The 22,149-nt window shown below is 35.5% G+C and overlaps 1 protein-coding gene across 1 annotated transcript in view; it reads left to right on the top strand.

Annotated features, from left to right (window-relative positions):
- The window catches only part of Rab11fip2 (RAB11 family interacting protein 2 (class I)), a gene marked incomplete at its 5' end in the record, with an annotated part of 36,503 nt that extends 16,705 nt beyond the window's left edge, over positions 1-19,798 (top strand). The window contains 2 exon segments of the mRNA XM_005387876.2: positions 12,847-12,892; positions 18,545-19,798. Of these exon segments, the coding sequence (XP_005387933.1) occupies positions 12,847-12,892; positions 18,545-18,775 (277 nt within the window). The 3' untranslated portion in view covers positions 18,776-19,798.
- Positions 19,799-22,149: the final 2,351 nt, after the last annotated feature.

Below are 22,149 nucleotides of genomic sequence, written 5' to 3'. Positions count from 1 at the left end.
AATTAACACACATATTTCTCTCCAGCGATTTTGGCTTTACCAAATCTTGTCTTTCCTGGACTCCTTCTGTTCGTTTCTTACTAAGAGAACAGTTTGTATTTCTTATATACTTGGCCCTTCTTTCTGTGTGCAGCACTTTTCCAGGCCACCTGGTTGTATGCCTAGAATATTTTCTGTTGAGCAGTGTGATTTCATCACCCAGGATTACTTTTTTTAAATAACAGTGAACCTGTACCTTTTGAAACGCAGGTAGTGTTTCTATATATTTAATTCATGGTAGTAGTGTTACCTTGTGGCCAGGATGTTTTAAATAGCTGCTATTGGTGTAAAATAAAGCAGGTGACTTGTTAACGCAGCAATTTTCCTTATATATATTTAATCCATTTCAAAAAATGTTGGAATCCAAACATTTGACATATGTCTTTCAACTTACATTTTAAAGATGAATCATTGCTCTTTGATCATTGTATTACTACGTTATGCATTGTTCTATTACTGTACAACTATAAATAAATATTAAAATATTTATTGTATACTAAATATATACCAAAGACATTAATGTACTTATTTTAAGCTTAGAAGTCTGATAATCAAGAATTAATATCACTTAGATAGCAGTTACTTCTATCATCTTGGCTGTCTTAGAGCAGAACAACTCAAATGGCTAGTTCTTTATGATTTAACAAATGTACCCAAAGTTCCACTAAGGCTGAGTGTAGGTTTTAAGGTATTATTTACAGAGTGCTAAAGTCCTAGCCATACCAGCTATGGACAAGGGTATATAAGAAATGACTTACAGTCAACATAGAATGAATTGTGTTGGACAGAAATATACTGAGTTTACTTTAGGAAAGGAAGAAAGAACAATTCAGTCTACTGGAAGGAGGAAATGCTTCTTCAAAGGAAGAAGCTGTTGGGCTTGATTTGATCTTGACCATTGAATATGACTGAAGTTGGGGAATGAGTCATTAGGTAGACCATTTTAGTAAGTAGCAAGGAAACTCATTTTAAAAAGTGGTTAGATCATTTTGAAGTAATATTTTATAGTGACTATGTACTATTATATCGTTAGCTTTTTACTAACAGCTGAATTGTTTCACCATTTTTTTATAGTTGGAATTATGAGCTGTATCCTATGTCTGTCATTCCCTGCCTGGTAGGTTCATAAGGAGGCATGTTTGCTGCTGTAGGCTACCAAGGAGCCAATTAGCAAGTGCCCTGCAGCAGCTCCACATTGAGTATAATGAACTCTTTGTTAAGAAGCCTGATATGGGAATGGGGTGTTCATGTTAATCACATATTTTATCATAAGTGTACAGTGTTTTTATTTCATATAGATTTTTTCAACTTCAAAGACATTTAATTGCCCAAAATTATTAAAAATGAAAGTCACACTGAATATAATTTTTGATTCAGAGGTATGCTTGATTTACTTCTTCCAATAAAGTATTTTACAATGTAACATAATGTAAGTACTAATAAAAACATTGTAAAGGAAGTGAAGGAGAAGTATGAAAAAGTTCAGATTTAGGAGTCAGGTCTGGGTTTGAGTCTGTTAAATAACTGCGTGACCTTGCTTATTAACCTTTCAAAGCCTTATTTTTTTTCTAACTGTAAAATGGGGATAACAACCTTGGTGTAGATGAAATTAAATATGAGATGCATGTTTGACACAGTATACTTAGAAATGGTCACTTTTGGTATGCTCTTATTACATAGCATCTATGTAACATAACAGTTGCTTTAAATTAGATGGAATTTTTCTTAGTCACAGTATATTCTTAACTTTAAAAAAATTTAAGATTAGAGTTTGTTTAAGACAGTTTAAACTATTACAGTAAGAAAAATAAATGTTACTTTTAAAAGCACCTTAGAACATTTCAGAGTCCCCTTGGGGAAAAGGGTGCCTGTTAGGAAATTCACACAAGCACCGGTGTTCTCTTCTACCTACGACTTGAAAGTGGACTCTTTCATTTCTTTGTCATTGAAAAGTACTCTTGTCTGTCTCTCTTTTTCTTTGTCTCTTTATTTTTAACTAAGAGTATAAGAACTGATCAGCTAAGTTTCTGGACTCGAGTTTCTTAAATATGCCTGAAGTAATTGTATTTTTAATGTCTGTCATACTGATGTTTAAAAAATTCTTCAAATATTTGAATATTTAATATTCTTGGATTGTTATCAGGTTGCTTTATGGAATGATGTCTCTTGCACATGCAGCAGTGGGTAGGATCTTATAATGCCATCTCTGTAGACCTACTATCTTTAGATTACTACCTGGTATATGTAGGGTGACATTCTAAAATAAACGTGTTTGTTTTCGAGCTTGATAGTAAGGAGTTGACATGTTTGGCCTTAGTTGTAATATTTTGTATTGCTCTTCTTTCTCAAATAAGAATGCTTTTGATACTGTGATTCAAAGGATGCATAAGGCAAAGTTTCTGTCTTCAAAACCAAATGCAAATAGATACAAAGTATGTCATTGTTCTAATGAGTAGTATAATTAGTGCTGTTGGAGATGAAAGTTACAGAAGATTAAATGGGTAGAGTTACTCTAGGCGTTACGGAAAAGGTAAAATTAATAGTGCCTTAAAGGATGTATCTGTGAAAAGAAAGGAAAGGGCTTTAGTGAAGAGAAAAATGAATGCTTTAAAAGGCTGTCCTGGACCCAGCCTGTCTACAGCTGTTAAAGGTTGGAGGCAGTACTGAAGATGGGACCTTATTACTATGAACTTAGCATACCTGAATGATTGATTTGTACCTAATTCTATAGAATGTGTGAAGAATTTTCAGCCTGTGAGTGCTGTGATGAAAGACTATTATTTTAGAACTTGGAGCAGCAACACTGCTATTGTATACTTGATAAGAAGAGACACATGAACTCCAGGAATGGTATCAGTGAGGCTGCATTTCTTAGTACAGTTTCAGATTCAGAACAAAAACTTCCTGCAGTGAAAAGTAATTTTAATTATATAAACTATAGAAACAGGAGAGTGGGGGAAATTTTGTGGCATAAGAAACTTGCAGATGCTAAAGTCCATTAAGACTACAGTCCTCAAATTAGTAGGACCTTGTGCTTTACCTGTTACTGAATGGTATTTTTCTTTTCACGAAGAAACTTTTAGAAAAAGCTGAAAGCTATATAGTGTAATGTAGTAGAATGATTTTTGGTAAAGTAATTATTCACCTGTTTGTTGGGGAGGTTAGAAAGTTTTTATTTTTAAATAAAACAGTGTATTCTTTTCCAGCAGAAATAGATTTCTATAGCTCTGCTGAAACAAATCCTTGATTACTGTGCATGTTTTAAGGCTGGCTTCTCAGCTGGAAGTGTGGAGGAGTGGAAACCCCACAGTCACCCCCAGCAACTCTGTTTTCAGAAAGAAGTTTGCACAGGGGTTTGTGGCTTGTGTTAACCAAGGCCGGGGCCCTGAGAAGTCTGGCTGATTTGGATTCTCCTCCTCCAAAGGCTCTGCAGAGGTAGCTGGGTGGGAACATGGGTGCTTAACTGGCTAAGTCCCTCTCTGCAGGTTGTTCTTGAACAGCTGAGGCCTTCCTGGGGACCGGAATGACCAGGGAAGCTGAGACTACCCTTCTAGAATGTAGGCTTATCTCAAGCCCAGACAAAAGGAACCAGCCAGATTGGGCTATCATGGCCAGTGGCATTGGGGGCCCTCTGGCTTTTTTTCACTTCTCCAGAGGAGCCCAGGGATGCCTGGTCCTTGCTGTCAGGGAGGATTCACCTCTGCCCAGTTTGTCCTTAAACCATTTCCTCCCAGGCACAGGCCGGTCAAGTTTGCTGGGTTGTTCCTGGTCTTACAAGTAAGTAAAGATTTATACCAGTTCTGGCCCTGGCTGGTACCTTGTTTTCATCACTCTTTTTCACTTCTACTGTTTTGCTTTAAAATGAAAAGAACTTGATTTAAAAAAAAAAAGTTGACTAGTGGATAATGTGGCAGATGGTAGGCTGGGGTCTACTCAGAGAAATGAGCCAAACACAACACGACTTCCCAGTGTGGCAGAAGATTCTTTGTATTTCAAGAGACACATGATTATATTATGGAATAAATGCAAAAGTTCACTTGAATTTTTAAGTTCAACTTGAGATGTCAAAGAAATTTTATGCTTGTTGCTAGATTTCTTCTTATGTGTTAGGGGTACTAAAGAGAATAAGTTTGAGAAGCTTAGTTCTAAAGGAATGGAATTTGGGATCCATAGAGCTATGTTTAGAAATTTATGAGTTGCTTGGCTGTCTATGTAATAATTACTATTCCTTTTCTTCACTAGGAGAAAATTGTAAGTTAAACTTGATTAAACAGTGTACTCTGGATGAAACATGCCTTTATTTCTTAGACATCCGTAAACCCTCTAGTGTTAGGGCTTCCTCTAACAATATATACAGTGTGCTCATACTCATTTAGGAAAAGCAGCCAGGTCGGAGCTAGCTGTCCATAGTCTTTGGTGTCACTGACCACAATTTGTAATTGTCTTGCCTCTGAGATCTCATAAAAGATATCCTGTGAGAATGTTTATAAGTAAATTACTGTTAATCCCCATAGAATTTTTGTATTAGTTCTCTTTTGTCATCTGAGTGTCTCGTGTGCATGCCCAGTCCCAGGAGAGAGAAGATAGTATTTTACTCTGTCATATCATTTGATTTGGTCCGGAGTTCTTTGACTTACTGAAAGACAGACAGACACACCGAGTTTCACCTTCTTTCCTAAACTTTTTGTAAAGAATAGTTGAAATGTGCTAACCATTGTATTTATTGGTTAGACTCTACAGATAGTTCATTTTTTTTAGAGCTTTGAAAAGAGGATTATTAACCTACATTTTAAAAAATTCCTTTAACATGTAACTTCTGTGGAACAAGACATGAAGTGAGATCTATGAAAATAATTTAGGATTTACCAAAAGAATCTTATGTTAATCTGTCTTGTGGTCAGATGCCTAAATCTGGTAGATCTGACTGGTATGCTGGAGAAACTGATTGGTTGAATTGATTTTTATTGGAAATGCACCAATTTGAAAACTTATTTCAACTCATTGACAGGTATAAGTATTGAAAAATCCTTCTGTTTTAAAAAGTGAAAAAAATTCCTTTAATGTGCTCTCAAATCTAGATAAAAGTAATTTTTGTTATGCAGGAAAAGTTTCTTTTTCTCTTTGGGGACTTGATAGCTTGTTGCTTGAATTTGCACTGACCTACCTTTGATTTACTCTGTCCACATTATCCCAGTATTTGCAAATTTTTATTAAGTACTAGTATTATTTAACAGCTACCTTTTAAGGTGTCTGTCCTACCATAGACAGTGTGTCAGATGCTAGAACTGAAAAGATTAATGAGATATGGTTCCGTCCTTCAATTGACTTCTAGGAATGGGAACCCCTGGTGGGGAGGATAGAGAGAGAAGGCACACCTCTGTACCTTATATCAGAGTCACACTTTTCATATAAAACATCTTTACACTCATTTCTTTTCACTCTGTTCTAGTCTTAATTCTTTGAAATAGTGGCATTTCATTTATTACGTTTTAACCAGCTAAGAGTTCACCCTAAGCATCACTGAGTCCCTGGAGAGGCATGTTGGTTTACATACTGACCATACTGAGCATTGCTTGAGCAGGTGTATTGTGCAGTTGATTCTTGTATTGAATAAATTCGGTAAAATTGTTTTTTTTATATTTCTTGTTATATTATCTTACAAAAGTTAATGAAAAAATGGAGTTTTTGGTCATCCTATATTTAAATAATTGGACTGGTAAGTAGTCAAAAACCATAAAATTTCCAGCAAGTAAGTAGCTAGTACCTGGGCACTGAGTGGTAGGCCATCAGTCTGAAAAGATATATTGGGTTGAATTTAATGAACTTAGAAAGCCAGACTAAAAACATTTACTCAGGAGGAAGGTAGAGGCCATACAGTTGACGTTGCATATTGAGGTTAGATTAGAGCATGAGAATGCTATAGTCAGCCATAGCTAACCTAGATGGACAAGGAGAGCCTTTACTGTGTTCTAGGCAGAAGGCGCTTGATTTTGTGATTAGAAAGAGCCCTGCAGATAAGAAGCAGGGAGGTAGTGAGAGGTCCATGCCTGAAGCTGAATGGAGGAGTTGATTTATGAGCAATGTCAGCTGAAGAATTGGGTGCAGGTTATAGCTCTGGTGCTTCATTTTGGGGGTACAAGAAGCTTGTTGCGGGAGGAGGAAACCAGGAGGACTGATCTACAAGATGAGATGTTGACTGGTTTGGTGTATGTGCACTTTGAAGATTGGGTAGGATTCCTAGTCTGAGGTTTTCAAAACCAGAAGTTGATAAGCATGGCATTATAAAGAATAAAGAGATAGTAGTTGAAAAGATTTAGTAGCCATCCATCCCATGTACCAGTGGCAATTGAAGTAGTAGGAGAAAATGAAATCACCAAGTAGTAAAAGATCTGAAACTAAACTTAAGAAATAACCAGTGCTTCTGACCTCATAGTAACCAGAAGATGATGGCAAAGAATGGACTATTTAGGAATACAGGGGAAAAAAATGTGGTTCGCAGGTATCACAGAAAAGTCTTTAAAAAAAGGAAATGGAGCTAAGAGGTTGAGCAGAGGGAGATGATTGCCATAGTAAAAAGGGTTCGCTAGTGACTTTCATAAAAGAAGCAGTAGCTGCCAGCGGTGGAAATGTGTTTGGGTTTACAGAATGTGGGTAGAAGCAACAAAGCCAGGGTTACTCGGGGTCAGAGATTATCAAAGTAAAGTTGGTAGAATGTTAGAGGCGAGAGGTGGTAAGTCTGCTGTGAGAGCGATGAGTAAGTACAAGTGGTCTGGGAGACTATGGGGATGACCGAGGGAGTGAAGAAGCAGAGCAGGTCATCAGTCATGGGATTTTGAGTGCAGGTGACATTTTACAGTGAGTTATTGGGTCTATCTTATTGATTCCTTCGGAAAGATGCTACAAAATATTCTGTGAAATGTGCCATAAATTGTTAGGCAGTGTAACTACTAGGTGACATTATTTAAATACAAGTCGCTGTAGGTAGTTACACTACTTCAAAGCTGCGGGAGCAATGAATCTTTAAAGATACAGTCCTAATTTGGAAATAAATTTGACTATCAAGCCTTCTAGCTCTGTGAATGTAAAACATGTTGTTAAAACCAGGAGGGTTTTTTTTGCGGCTAACAGTGAATTATCATTTATAAAGTAGGTGAATATATATATGTTTTGAGAAGCAAAAAAGAAATAATGTTCAAATAAATAGGTATGGAGTATAAGCTAGAAGATGAAGGTTTTTCTTTCCAATAAAGAAACAGAACAAACTTGTCTTTTAATTGTTTTAAAAAATTAAGTGAATAGTTTGTGCCATTTATTTTATGTCCTTGTATCAGTTGAGTCCAGCAGGAAACAATTGACATAGTTCACATTTAGGGAAGAGATGTGGTCAGAGTTAAGGACATCAAGAAGGGGTCATATAGCACCAGAGCCTGTAGTACCTAGAAAGTCCTGCCGTGCTTTGGTGTCTAAGGAACAGCAACTGCACAGCCTATTCCACACAGAGGGCCTGAGGAGAGGGTGGGGCCATCTTATTAGCAGCATTCGTACCTGTCCCCGGGGTCTCAGTATCCTGGTTCCTTGGAGCTGCCTCCCAGTGCTGGAGCCAGAGGAAGCCAGTGGCCCGGGGAACCAGGCTGATGTACTGGCTGGAGATCAGTCTCCTGGGGTGAAGGAGGAGCAGAATGGAACAGGAAGAAATAATGAGCATGGTTATTTCAAGTCCTGCATTGTTCTATGTCTTTAATACTAAAATTTAATCAGTCCTGATTGGAAGAATCCTCAGAAAATTGCGCTGGACTCCTTGAAACTCTCCAAAAAAACTCACAGGATTGCATAGCTTAGAATCTGCATGGGGAAAGAAAGAAGTATATAATTACATGGGCTCAAGAGCTTGGACTGTAGAGTTGGGGTGCCTTTTCATGTTGACTCTGCTCTTGGTATTAACTTGGGTAACCTTCTTGACTTCTCTGTACCCATTTCCTTATCCATAAGTAGTTTAAAAATAGCATTCATTTCATCGTTGTCACTGATGTGAAGCTCTAGGTTTCCAGATCCCACTCCCTCAGTTAAACAAGACCAATTATTTGAAAATAATTAATGTCAAAAGTTATCTTGTGATACTTTAAAGTTATGCGTGCATCTCCCATACACAATAAGGAATTGACCGAAGTTTGAGCAAGTTACTTCTTTTATCATTCCCACCTTTTATTTACTTCCCTCCCCCCACCAGGTGGCACACCTCTGGATTTTGCAAATAATTTGAATTCACTTATTAAATGCAAAAGGGGTCACGCTTTAGGCCAAGATATTTTGCTTTATAATTTCTGCAGTACTGGGGTTTGGAGAGAGCTGTTATGGAAGGTGCAGTGGTGCCCTAATCAGACTTTTGAAATACCAAAACCTTTTAAGGTAGTTACATGCCTTCTCTTTGAAATACTTAATATCCTACAGCCAACACAGTACGCATTGGCTCATAGTAGCACTGTTAAACAGTTTCTGTAGAGCTTTGTTCTTACCTATGTTTTTTATTTTTACAGCATTTTATGCTTTCTCACTCTGAATAGTCTCTTCCACTTCCTAGGTATTGTTGTTCTAAAAGAGTGTGTATATATATATATATATATATATATATATATATATAATTTTTTAAAAAAGAAACCACATTTTGCGGTCAGATCCCCTAATGATTGATGCAGTAATCGGTTTCTCACTTTAGAGATTAGTTTGTTATTCTGACCTATATAATGGACAACTAATCCACAGCACACATTGAAGGACAATTTCAACTGTAATTTCTCACGAATTTACTTCCTAATTGTTTATTCACAATTCATTGTAACTTTAGGATGAAGAAATATACTATAGAAGAAATGCAAATGATTCCGAGAATAATATTGGAAAACTGCACATGTGTAAAAATTGTACTGTCTCCCTAGTATAAGAAACTGAAAGAGTAAACAAGATCCAAAATGTACAATAGATATTGTGAAAGGGAAAGAAACTGCTCAAAAGGAAAGAACAACTGAAATGGGGGAAAAGAGAAAAGGAAAGGAAAAGAAAAATATTTATATATACACGCACACACACAAGATAGCTAAGACAGTTATACTACTAATTTCTATTCATTGAGAAAAACAGTTCGTGCTTACATTGTTTGATTGATTTTGCGTACCTATATGTTATAACCTGAGCAACTACTTTAAAGATAACAATATGCAATATAGTAACCATTGTTAGTATCCTACTATCTTGTTTTGAAATTGTTTTTTATCATTTTTGTTTTTCTCTTTAAAATAAAAAAATTCAAAAAAATTTAAAACTTAATTTTAAATATTAGAATTACAGTTTACTTGGAAAAATTTTTTAAAATTTAGAAATAGCATAAAATTAAAAATTCAGGCTCTTGCCCAAAAACTTCTGAATGTTAAGGTCAATTTAAAATATTTTTTTAAAAATATTAACTTAAAATAGTTTCATCAGTTTGTTACTTTAAAATCCTCTGCCTCCTTCAGACTGCATTTCTGACTTCTGAAATTAAACTTCTGAAATTCTGAAATCTCAGTTTATATAAACTTTTTTCAGCATGAGCGTGTCTGAGTTTCTTTTATACCTGATTCAAAACACCATTTCCCTTAACCTGTCAGCAGCTCAATTGAGCAGTCAGACTATATTATTTGATATCTTGTCTGACATGAGGACACCAGTCCAAAGAGAAAGATATCACAAATTGGTGCCACACTTCGATAAATAGAGACATTTTATTTTTCACCAAGCTAATTCAATCCAGTTCAGTTAACTCTTTTTTTCCCCGTAAGGACAGATCAAAAAAGGCAGTCATGAATGACCGAGTTCGTCATGTGTTTGACATGTCAGTGTGTGAGTATAAAGCAGACCACAAGGGAGGGGATCGGCCTTTAGAGCTCACACAATACCCATTACAAGAGCCTCACTCAGACATGCACTGGGCTGGGCTAAGGGTCTCAGCTCACTCACACATTCAGGTACAATGGAGAAGGGCTGGGGCTGCTGTCCTGCATGCCCTTCCCTCACAGTCGGAGCCTTTTAAACTTAACCATTCTTAAGAATTTTCAGTGGTCATTGAGTTTCACTTGACTTCCTAAGTGAAAGTTACAGGTTACTATGTATTGTTAGGTTTGTGTTTTGTTAGTAAAATCATTGTCCTAAAAGACTGTTCCTTAAAAGCCCTTATTACAACAAATAGAATATTTGTAGAATTCCTGAGACATAACACTAGAATTTATATAGTCATAATATTGTTCATTCTCAAGGATGTAATAGGATGGATTGTGCCACCAAATATAAAACATCTAAATGTCCAAGATCGTCTTTGGCCTGAGAACCCTTCAGGGTCTCTTTTCCCCAGTTGCTGGTATTCTAGTCTCTTCAGTACCGTGCCCTGATGGTACTGTCCTGCAGCTCCAGACCATGCCAGGTGGTCTACAGAGCTCTCCTCCTCCTCTAGCCTACCAGGTCTACCTTTTCCACTGGAACCCAACGGCTCATGTATGCTGGGCAAACACTATTGCTGAGGTATGCCCCAGCTCCTTTCCGTAACTTCAGATCCTGCTTTTTCTGTGAAGTGGGCCCTGCTTGCTGACTTGCTATAATAGAACATTGTGGTTTTTTGTGTGCTCTAAAAATAAAATTATCAAGAGTGCTCTCCCCTGCTTCCCCCAAGTACAGCTCTGCCTCATGTTTTCTCACCATGAGGTGGTATTACCTGATCAATTTGTGTGGCCTCTTAGTTCAGGGCATCTGCAGTACAACCAGTGCTTGTGAAGATCTATATAGAGAGAAAAGGACTAGTGTTGTGTGTGTGTCACCCAGCCTCTCTGTGACTTGCTGTTGTGTTTTTAAAATGAAGGTATGGAGGATAAAACGATATGGAACCGTATGACCCCCTTCGGGGTCATGAAGTCTGTCTTAATTTTGGTAAAGTGCTTGAAACTGTCTGATACAGTGCTATGCAATGTTTACATGTTTATTACACATGTCCTCCCTGCTAGTCACTATTCTGTGTTTTGTATCTTACATAGAATAGTGTTTAATCATGCTATTTTTCCACCCCATTTTACAGTGAAAGAATGAGATAATAAGTGTTAAATAGTTCCCTCAAGTTCACAGTGGTATAAGGTGGAACCAGGATTTGAATGCATACTGCCTTGCTCCAGAATCCTCAGTCAGTTCTCTGCTCATGAGTACATTGGTGTTCTGGTAGACAACGGTATAAATCATTTGTCTTCAAGAATATCGGTCAGATGGAGAATAATACACTAGAACGTGTTTCTTGACTCATCAGAAACAATACTGTGAGATAATGGGGCGCAAGGAGGGCTTAGCCCCATTGGATGCCTCTCTCGACAGTCTTGGATTGGAAATCACATGTGTCAGCAGCTGCTACCGCTGCATTCTAGGGCAAGGTGGACTATGTGAAACTCTCTGGATTTTGTTTTTGTTGTTTTCTTTTCAGCCACTCTAGACTTTACTGGTATAGTGACACCAGTCTTAGAGCAGGTACAACACCGCAGAGATGGTGAGATACAGGGAATGAGAAAAGGCTGCAGCCACATAAACTTGGAAACAGTGCCTTGTAGGTATTTAAACATGTTTCACTCTTGTCTGCTGTGTTGCCCAGCCCTACCGAAATGTTAAGTTCATCAACAGGATCTCTACCTGGAAAAGGTCAGCAACCAATTCTTGGAAGCTCATACTACAAATCTTAGTCATAACAAATGAGACTTTGGCTGTGTGACAGTCTCTTGATGTGGCTGTATGTGCCTATGTGCCTTAGGATATATACTTGTAATTATAAATATTTTCCAGCTTGGATATCTAGTGTCCATACTTTCTGTCACACACTCATAAGTTTCAAAAGTGAATTTCTTAAATCTTCAAAGGATTCCAGTTTTTTTGGCTGATAATATGCAAATAATGAAAAAAATACATATCTTACAGTAAGTCTTTTCTTGTGTGCGTGAAGTAAAAAGGCTTGTAGGACAGTAATGCTTTGTAGCAGTTCTGAGGCTAATACTCTTAAGTGCTGGGTAAAAATTAAACTTGAAAAGCACTGATGAAATATTTACTCATCAAATGGCTTTGAAGTTGAGCTTCTTTTGGGTTATAGTCCCGGTCCTAATGGACATGTTTCAAAGACAAAAATGGTTATAGCATTCAGCTGTGATGTTTTCTTATTCTCTGCATGGAAGAAATCTGTTTTGCTTTGGTCTGTTTCAGCCTTTAAATTTTGAAAGCTGGCTACTTAGAAATCGCATTAATGACAGAAATGGTTCGTACCAATCTGAACTCATTCTCATTGATAGGGTAATGTTGGATAGTTAATTTTTCTAATACCTCTAGCATTTTAAACAGAGAGTACTTTAACTCTTTTATTCTTTCCAAACATAAATTTACTTAAGCCTCCATAGTTTCATATCAAGTCCTAAGGTGAATTAGTGTGTGTATAAAATGAATAATGTCATAAAAACTAATTTTATAATGTACCTTGCTGAGTAAAATACTATGCTTAAAGATATTTAGAAACTACACATAATACTCAATTCTGATAACTGAAGAGATTTCCTGCACAGTTTAAAATTATAGCTAAGTGAATGTTAAGAATGTTGAGTGATTGCTGTTTTCCTTTTACATCTTGGATTCAACTTCATTTCTCTGAGTAAGTTTGGACTCTAGAAATTTTTATTGCAATGTTGGTTAAGAATTTTCTCATTCTGTTTCCTGCCATGTGGACTATAACACACTTTTAATGTTTATATTTGTTTTATTACTTAGTTTTCATATGAATCTGACAAGCAATGAAGACCTCAGGAAAATCCCGGTAAGTTGCTGAGGGGGTTAGAGTATTCCTAAAGAGCAAACTGGTCTTCTCTTAGGCACACAATCCTCAAAATACCTCCCTCTCCTTAATACTTCAGTTGCTGAAGTGTTGTAGATCTGCTTTATTTGGGGGGAGCAAGAGGGAAAGTGAAATTCAGCCTTTGCTTTAGTATATGAAAGGGTGTAGCTTCTGTATGTGACCAGTTCACGCAGTTATAATTGAAGCAATTTAGAATTAAATATCTTGTTTGCACTTTGTTTAGCAACAGTATGTTAAAGTGGACATTTTAGTTATGCATTAAGAGCACGTGGAAAAGACTGATGTGTTGTTGTTGGAATGAAACCTGCAGAAGGAATAAAGCTGCTCGTTAACATTCAACAATCAGGAAAGCAGCCAGCAAGAGACCTGGTTAACCAAGAAAATATTTGAGAAATATAAAAACAAATGCTTTAGGATACTTGCCTTGCTGGTCAGGACAAAACCATATATTGTATATTACTAGGACTGGCGGCCACCAGCCAAGTCCACTCACATATTCTGCAAGAATTATTTTTGCTGTCTTAACTTCATTTCTATTGTTATCTGAAGTCCAGTGTTGGATTTCAGAGTTAAATTCTAAATACATTACATCTAGATAATAAGTTACTTTATAAAAATATGAGCAAATGTTCTTAGTAGAAACCTAAATTCTCTCTAAAAAACAGAAATAGAGCCTTTATTTCAAGAGTCTTGTGGTTGCTGTTTCCACCATCTGCCCTTAATGTGTGTGATCCAGATGTAAAATACGAATTTTTTTAAGCGATCACATATCATGAGTTTCTATGATGTGATATGCCTAAAAGAAGTAGAGGTGGAGTTAGAATTTACTTTATAAATTTAAATGCAGTTGTCTGTCTTTAAAATTGTAGAAAACATTGCAGAAGCACAGGACTTTGTACTGTGTTTTTGCTGTTTTATGTAAATGATTTGTGAGTTTTGATGTTTCAGAAATACTGAAGTCTTTATAATATGGCAGTCTGGCAAGAAATGTCAGAATATATGAAGTCAGCCTTTGATCAGATAGTAAAATGAATTCTATCAGGCAGTTACTTAATCTCAAACAAAATGCAACATCAAAAAATCGATTTAATGTGTAGCCATTGTTTATTAAGTAACCTTAATTACAATTTCTATGTGCTTGTAAATGTACTTTTCCAAATCTTGTAATTTATTGCTATTAAAGCATCCTTAGAAATCTTTAAAGAAATAAAATGTGAAAATTGTTTTAGTTAAAGGATTTAAAGGTGATAAAAGAATCCATGATGTGTGATTATTTTTCTCTGGAATGCTAACTATTCTAAATGACAGTTAAAGGATTACTACATGTTGTTAATTCACTGCAAGATACAATTAAGGGAGAAAGCTCATCCTTACACTGACTGTTATTGAGGAAAAGTATTTGAACAATTTTTATGTTGGAGATTATAAGATGTTTGAAGTAATTTACATTAAGTTCTCCAGTAATAGCCGTCCACCGAGTTATTTTCTTCCCTTCTGGACATAGTATTTTGTAATTAAGTTTGTACATCGTCTCTGCTGGTGCCAACACCTGTCTGTGAAAGCGCAGTGTTTAAGCAGGAGCAGTAGCCAGTTGAAAGGGCAGTGTGAGCTCTTTAAGGCCTAATTAAGAACTGAAAGGGAGATGAAGGGAGGAGGACAAAAGATGTGAAAGTAGCTGAGATGATATTCCCAGAGCAAAGTTCCTCATTAGAACAATAATGAGATGATCGGAGAATGCCAAACCTTCATCTTCTCTCACTCTCTCCCCTCTAGTTGCCTTGGATGTCAGTTAGTGCCCCACCAATATTTGGTTGCCAGGACAACCTTTCTTTAAATCTTCAGTTATTTTGAGTCCTGATAATTTGCTTTTGTTTAAATTTAAATATTGTAAAAAATGTATATTTCCTATCTTAAAAAGGCTAGATTGTGTGTTACGTAAAAATAGATCACTAGTAATTCTCAGTCTTATATACAACTCTGTTATTTAAAATTCTGATTAAAAAATTTCATGTGATAATTCTGCTATTTCTCGTCCAAACCCCGTTTTCTCTATCTGCATATGGACATTTTTTAGCAGAGGCACAATAGGAATGAGCAGGCTTGGTTGTGAAAGGGGAAAAGAAAAGAAAATTTACATTAGATTTCAAAATAAGACATCTTAAAAACATATGTGCTGTCTATATGGAGTGCTATAGGAAAAAGTACTGAGTAGTTAAGAGCTTCATTGTGGGTTGTGTTTGGTTGGTCTTTATACAGTTCAGAAATTTCTCAGTTTTCAAATTTTTTCCAAGAACAATAGTAAATGCATCTTGAAACAACAATTTTTATATTTCCCTGAGAGTTTTCCTCTTTAAGCAAACTTAATTTTTATAACCAGAGTATAGTTTTCTGTTATTTACACTAGTTAATGTTAATCTTTATGTTATTTTCTTTGGATTTACATAAACAGAAGGATATATATTTATTGAGTAGATCTGTCAGTGTAAGAATGTTATGCCTAAAATTAGAAGGTTTATATGGATTTCAAATATTGAATAAAATCTGGAACCAAACCTGAAACTGTTTTTAATTATTTTGTATTCTTTTCCAGAGTACAGTTTACAGTACATGTGTTTCTAAGATGTTTTCCTGCCCAGAAACTTGATGCTGAAATTTAGGATAAAATTGTCACATTAAAGGACAAAGGGAAATGTTACTGAAAATAACAGACATGTATTTTCAGGAAATTTATATGTCACTATAGTGAGGGGAAAAAAGACTATATTGGTATCTTTTCAGTTATGGCGGTAAAGTGTTGGACAGCATTCTGAGATAATAGTTTACCCTGAGAAATTGTTAGGTTGACTTATATCATATTACTTTTAACTAATTATATTGAAACCAGGAACTTCTGCCATCTTTCATCCTCATTGTCTTCAGAGAAGTGTTCTAAAAAATTTAACTGTATTAACCATTATTACTTACATAGTGTCCAGCATACTAGTGCAAATGTTTTTTTAACTGTATCATCACTTAATTATTTTGGAAAAATCAATTTGTTTATGTATAATTTCATTAAGATTAGAGACTGGAACAGATGCTATTATTATGTTAAATTAAGAAAAAACATTAAGCAGTCTACCACTCAGTAACATATCCCATTTAGTTTAATTTCATTAATTCCTTCAGTTCATATAAAAGCTCCCATTTTTCAGTAAATGTTATTAGAAAAATGAAATCACAGTAGTTGGGACAATTACCTATAAAAATGCAGTTCAGAAAAATCACTTGGTAGAATACAAAATCTGAGAGTTGAAAGAAACCATGGAGATCATCTCATTTATTAGATAAGAAAAGTAAGATCTAATTTGATTACTGCCTCAAATATGTACAATATTACTTGGATTGAAGAAGAAACTGTACCTTTGACAAATTTAAAAAATATGCTTACCTTCTTGGTATATCTTTATGAAAATATAATTAAGACATTTATAATGTTACATCTAAACTCATGAACAGTTAATTGAACTAGTAACTAAATGAACCTCACTATGTGTGTAAACTTAATTAATCCAAAAGAAAATAAAATAAAAAGCCAGCACCCTCAGAATTGTCACTTAATGGTTTTAGAGCAGTGTTTTCAGGGACAAAAATAACTCACAAAATAACTTAATTTTTCCAGTTTTCAATGCCAAAATGTCATAAGTAGTTTTAAACATATCTTACAGAATTTACACTTACATCCTTTTGATACGTCCTCTGTTCATCCTTATTAACTCTAGTCTTTAGTATCTCAGTAGTCCTGTAAATAATCTCAGCACCTCCAAATGATCTTACCATTCTCGCAATTTGGATTTTCTTAGAACATAGCTTCAGTCATACCGTTTCTCTATTTAGAAACCTTCAGTGGTTTCTCATTTCCCATAACAAACGTCTAAAACTCTTCTCATAGCTTGTAGTGTCCTTGGTGCTTGTTTGGAACCTTTCATTTTAGTGTCTCCGCTTCCTGTTTTTCCTTCATTTTCCAGCCATTCTCCAGTAATAGCCATTCTCCACTGTGCCTAGGGCTTTGATTCCTAATTGAACAACCATCCCCCAGTGCTTGAAATGCCCGGTGTACATTTTTGCCTACAGTCTCTGCTGGCCTAGAGCAAGCTCTGTCTTCTTCACGAAGCCTGAGAACTTCTAAGGAATGGGGGTTTTTCAGTCCTGAGTGTGTTGGTTTGTCCCGGACAAAGGAGTGTGCTTCACTGACCCCCGCATCAAATTGGTATCTGAACATTAGTTTCTGTTTCTGTGGTGCTGCCAGAGTCTGGTGCTCTGGGTTGGGGTGCATGGCAGAGTTCAGCTTTGGACTTCCTGAGAAGCTGTAGAGCTCCTAGCAAAGTAGACACTGAACATGGAGAAAGACACTTAATTTCTGTGGCAAAGGGTCTTTCTGCGATAACCGGTTCCGTTCCCCATCCTTCACTAAATAGTCTCTTAGTCTTTAAGAGCAAGAAAACCAACTTCCTTAATATTTTAGTTTAGTTTTCTTAAAACAAATAGAAATGTTTTGAACAAAAGTGACGAAGTTTATTTTAAGTTGTTGGATTTAGTGACAGAACTATGTTGAAAAGGCATAAAAGTCACTACTTTATATTTGGGCATTTTCCAAATGAAAACTCTTAAGTGCTACACAGTATCAATAAAGTACAGTATCTTTCTTGATTCTTAAGAAATATTTTTCTTTGGCTGTTGGTGTCCCATTAGTACTAGAATGCTTTGTAATGAAAATGAAATAAATACTGTTTTCCTTTTTTGGTTATATTTATGCTTTTGTTTTTAAAATTATTTTATTAATACATAAGGATTATCTAGTCAGTAAATAAAGTGGGATAGAATAGAGATATACTAACCATAAATATTACCATGGTTTGTAATAAAACTCTTGAGTTTCTTGATAACCAGGGTAAAAAGGGAAATAAGATGAATTATATGGGTATTTTTATAGGAGGAGAAAAATACTAGTTACTCAGCGGGGAAAATCTCTGCTGCCTCTAAATTAAAACAGAAGTTACATGGAGGTTTTTATAAGGATGCTCATCAGTTTAATTCCAAGTGCTCTCAACATTTCATAGAAAGTTTCAAGAAGTGTATTGATGGTGCTGCTTCTTACAGCTTTTTTCAGTAAAAAGCTAATATAAATGTTAACACCACATTTCAATGGAAGCAATTCCATGAGGATTAATGTTCAAATGTGTAGTTTGCAATATCTTCTAGTTCCTCTAAGGTAATTCTTAGATGTTTTTATTTTTATATTCCCTTCGACATAGTAGCTTTTAGTTCTAAATTATAGAGCACCTTATTCCTTAATTTAGTCTTAAACTATGTGTGAGTTTCTTATATTAGGAAACTGTTCATAATGGACAAAGGGACTTAGAACTTAAGAGAGTTATAATCAAGGCTTTGGTGCATCTGCCCTAGGTTCTGCCTCAGAATTAGCCAACCAATCTGGCAACTGTCACATTAGTTCTAGCTGAGGATGGAGGGAAACTTCGTTAGGGTTGAAATACCGAAGTTGAGGTATTAAATAATTCTTAATGTTTACCCCTGATACTCTATGCTAAAGTGACAGTCTGTACCCCATTCCAGGACAGCAATCCTTTCGATGCCACTGCAGGGTACCGTAGTCTGACCTATGAAGAGGTACTACAAGAGCTAGTGAAACACAAAGAACTCCTTCGGAGAAAAGACACCCACATCCGGGAGCTTGAGGACTACATCGACAACCTCCTCGTCCGGGTGATGGAAGAAACACCCAGTATCCTCAGAGTGCCATACGAACCATCCAGGAAAGCTGGCAAGTTCTCCAACAGTGAATAAAGCCAAGTGTGCTGCATTTGCAATTGGATAGAGAGAGAGCAAGAGAAAGAGGGAGGGAGGAAGGGAGAAAGGAATTAAAAAAAGGGAGGGAGGAAGGAAGGAAGGACTTGCCACTGGAAGAGACAACACTATCAGCTTTCACTGCATACTCTTTCATTGTGAAAAGTTATTTTACCTGTAAATATTAGCAGGGGCTATCAAGAGTGACCTTTGAAGTGAGCAAACTTTTAAAGTGAAAAATGGGCCAGATTCTTGATGAATAAGCATTTCCATGGGGTTCATTTGGGTGCTGGTGCTGGCGCTGGCCACTAATCTGCCATCGGCCCGGAAATACCTTCACAAGTTCACAAATTAGTCCTCAGGAATAGATTTTTCATAAAGCAGAAGTGGTACTATGGCTGGATTCTCAGAAGTCAATTTGTAGGCATTTAGCTTCAGGAATACTGCTCATTATTAACACTACTAAAAAACTGCATATTTTATATACATATATACACGTGAATATATATGTATGTTCATGTATCTTTGTCTATAAAATACATGCATATACCTCACATAAACATGTGTTTTTAGAAGGCTGGTGGCCTCTAGGTTAGGATAACAATTTCATAGGTTGAAAGTGTATATTTGCTCTTTTAATGCAAGACAAATCGTCGTTCCTACCACTAAAACTCATTATGGAGAAGCTGCTTCAAGTCACTCTTGACTGTGTGAACCTTGGTTTCAAAGTAAGCTGCTATATATGATTCCTGTGTCAAACTGTAGCTCTTTTTCAAAATAATCATGTGAGTTCCTTCAAGTTTTAGGACACTTCATTAACTTCACAGCAGTGTGAATGCCTTTAAATTAATTTTTACCTAACAGAGTTTTAAGGTATACGCAGAAGGTAAACTAATACAATTTGTTTTGTTGAAATTCTGCATGCCTTTAAAACACTAGCAAGGAAAATATTATAAAGGTATATCTGAAAATAATTCGGGGGGAAAAATAAGTCATCATCTGGTTCCCGATAAACCAAAGCAACGAATAAATTCTGAGCATGAAGAATTAGGCTTGGTTTCAAGTTTCATAAATAATGGAACAGATGGTTGCCTTTGGGCCTTGAACCAAAATAAGACTTAACTACAGGACGAGCGAGGTTTAGAGCAGATCGTCACTAGCATGACATTACATATTGCTCTATATCATCTTTTAATAGTTGATTTATCACAAAAAATTTATTCAGCCCACTCCCAAGAACTGTCGATTCCTTTATGAATTAGCTTTATATATTCATATAAAATTATTCTGAAATTCAAGTTGAAAGGCAGTGATATAAGAATGTTGCTAATCTTGTGCTTATTCAAGATTATGAAACAATATCTGTGTCTTTCTGAATTTAAAATAAAAAGTTTGTCTCTATATGGAGACTAATATATTTCCTCATCCTTTAATGAATTGCATTTTTCTAATATTATCTCTGTTCAGGCTTTATTGATTGTTAAATACAAAGCAGTTATAATAGTTTTGCTCATTTTAATATTTTGAATGAAAGAGTCCTTAGCCAAACTTAGATTCATAAACCAAAATCCCTTGTTGTCTATATTTTCTTAGTTACCTTAGTTTTCCTATGAGAACATACATTTTAAAAGTGTGAAAATTTTTCCCAAGTGCAAAACATTAAAGACTTTTCTAAAATTAAGAAACTAGGAGGGAAAAATAGCTTTCATCCCCTTTTCCCTCCACTCATAATTAAAGTTCTATAATACACCTCAAAACCTAGTGTAGGATTTTGTTTTCCCATTTGAGGTCTGGGTAATTATTTGTTAATTATTAAATGTTACAAAATTCTTAGCATTTTTTCCTATAGTGTTATTGGGACCCAAACATTTTAACATACCAAAACTGCATTTTCAGTATTATGACAGTTACCTGCAGATATCATCATACACTTTAGTCAGATATGTTTTTTGTAGCATGAAACAAAATGTCATTTTTGTACTGGGGGGATCTGTTTTCCATAGTGCTCATTTAAAATGATATTTCAGTTTCTGCTGTTCTTTTTTATGAGAAAAAAAATTTTGTTTTTTTTTTGTTTTTTTTTCCCAGTATCGGGAATCAAACTCACAACCTCGCACTTGCCAGGCAGGTGCTGTGCTGCTGAGCTAAATCCCCAGCCCCCGAGAAAATTTATTTTTAAAGGGCAATTCTTTGTCTGTAATAAAAATTATTAAGGAATAGACTTATCCATACATGAATGATTGTCCACAACCAAATCAGTGTCTTTATCTTCAAGATTTTAGACAAATGTTGTATTTAAAACGAAATCTACATTTACCACTACTTGAAACTGTTCAGTGCCAATGTTTATGTATTTTCATTCATGACCCAGAGTAAATTTACCACATATTTTCACAATCAGTCAGTGTAACAAACTAAAAAAAATGAATTTCCAAGTAAACATATCAGTGTTTCTTGTGTTTGAGCAGAAGCACAAATGCAGTGATTTTAATTTCTGGCAATGTAGAATAAAGACCAAAAAACCCACCTTAGTTTATTTTTCCATATTAATATCCTAATCATAAATTTTGTTAGTAGGTTAAACATGAAAATAAAATGTATGTGCTCATTAAATAATGCATGCTACAATAGATTTATAAGCAGATTTTACTTCTGCTTCTTAAGCCTAAAAAAAAGCATGCTCAAAACTTTTTCCACAAGAGGATTTTTTTAAGTACCGAATTGACATTTATCTCAAGCCTATCTTAAGCTGACAATAATTCTGTTACATAATGAAACTGTTTCTGCTCCTAATTTAAAACAGTATTGTTTTACCACCAGTTTTCCTCCCATTTCTAAGATTCACCTTAGAAAGTATTGACCATACAGTCCTAGGCTTCACGTTATTGAATACCAGGACCATTACTTAGAATTGTATATAAAATATTGTGTAACCCATTCATGGAAAATGTTTAAGTATTGCTTTTTGCTGCTATATTCTGCTTTGAGCCTAGTTTTGCTGTCCTCCCATGAATATAGTGTTATTCATAGATTATACATAACGACATGTATTGCTTTTGGCAGTAAATCAAGATTTAGTTGTAATTTTCCAGCTGTGAAAATGTTGCCTTGTATTTAAAAGGGTTTCATGAATGGAAACCTAAGTAAAACTAAGCTCATTAGTGACAGTGACATTGGTTTTTTCATGTCCTTCCTTCATCATTGACTCCACCCCTGTGTTCCTCTGCCAATCTCCCCCTACAAGGGTGCTTACTCTTTAACAAGGAGAATCTTAAAAAAAAAAACCCTACAGTCTTTAATGTACCTATAGTAATTGTTACACTAGAGCTTTTATTTTCTTCTGTGGCTTTTTAGAAAAAGCAAACTACCTTGAA

The sequence above is a fragment of the Chinchilla lanigera genome, unplaced genomic scaffold (genome assembly GCF_000276665.1).
Source record: "Chinchilla lanigera isolate Chin_1 unplaced genomic scaffold, ChiLan1.0 scaffold00030, whole genome shotgun sequence".
NCBI lineage: Eukaryota > Metazoa > Chordata > Mammalia > Rodentia > Chinchillidae > Chinchilla > Chinchilla lanigera.
This window is presented reverse-complemented; position numbering and strand designations above follow the sequence as displayed.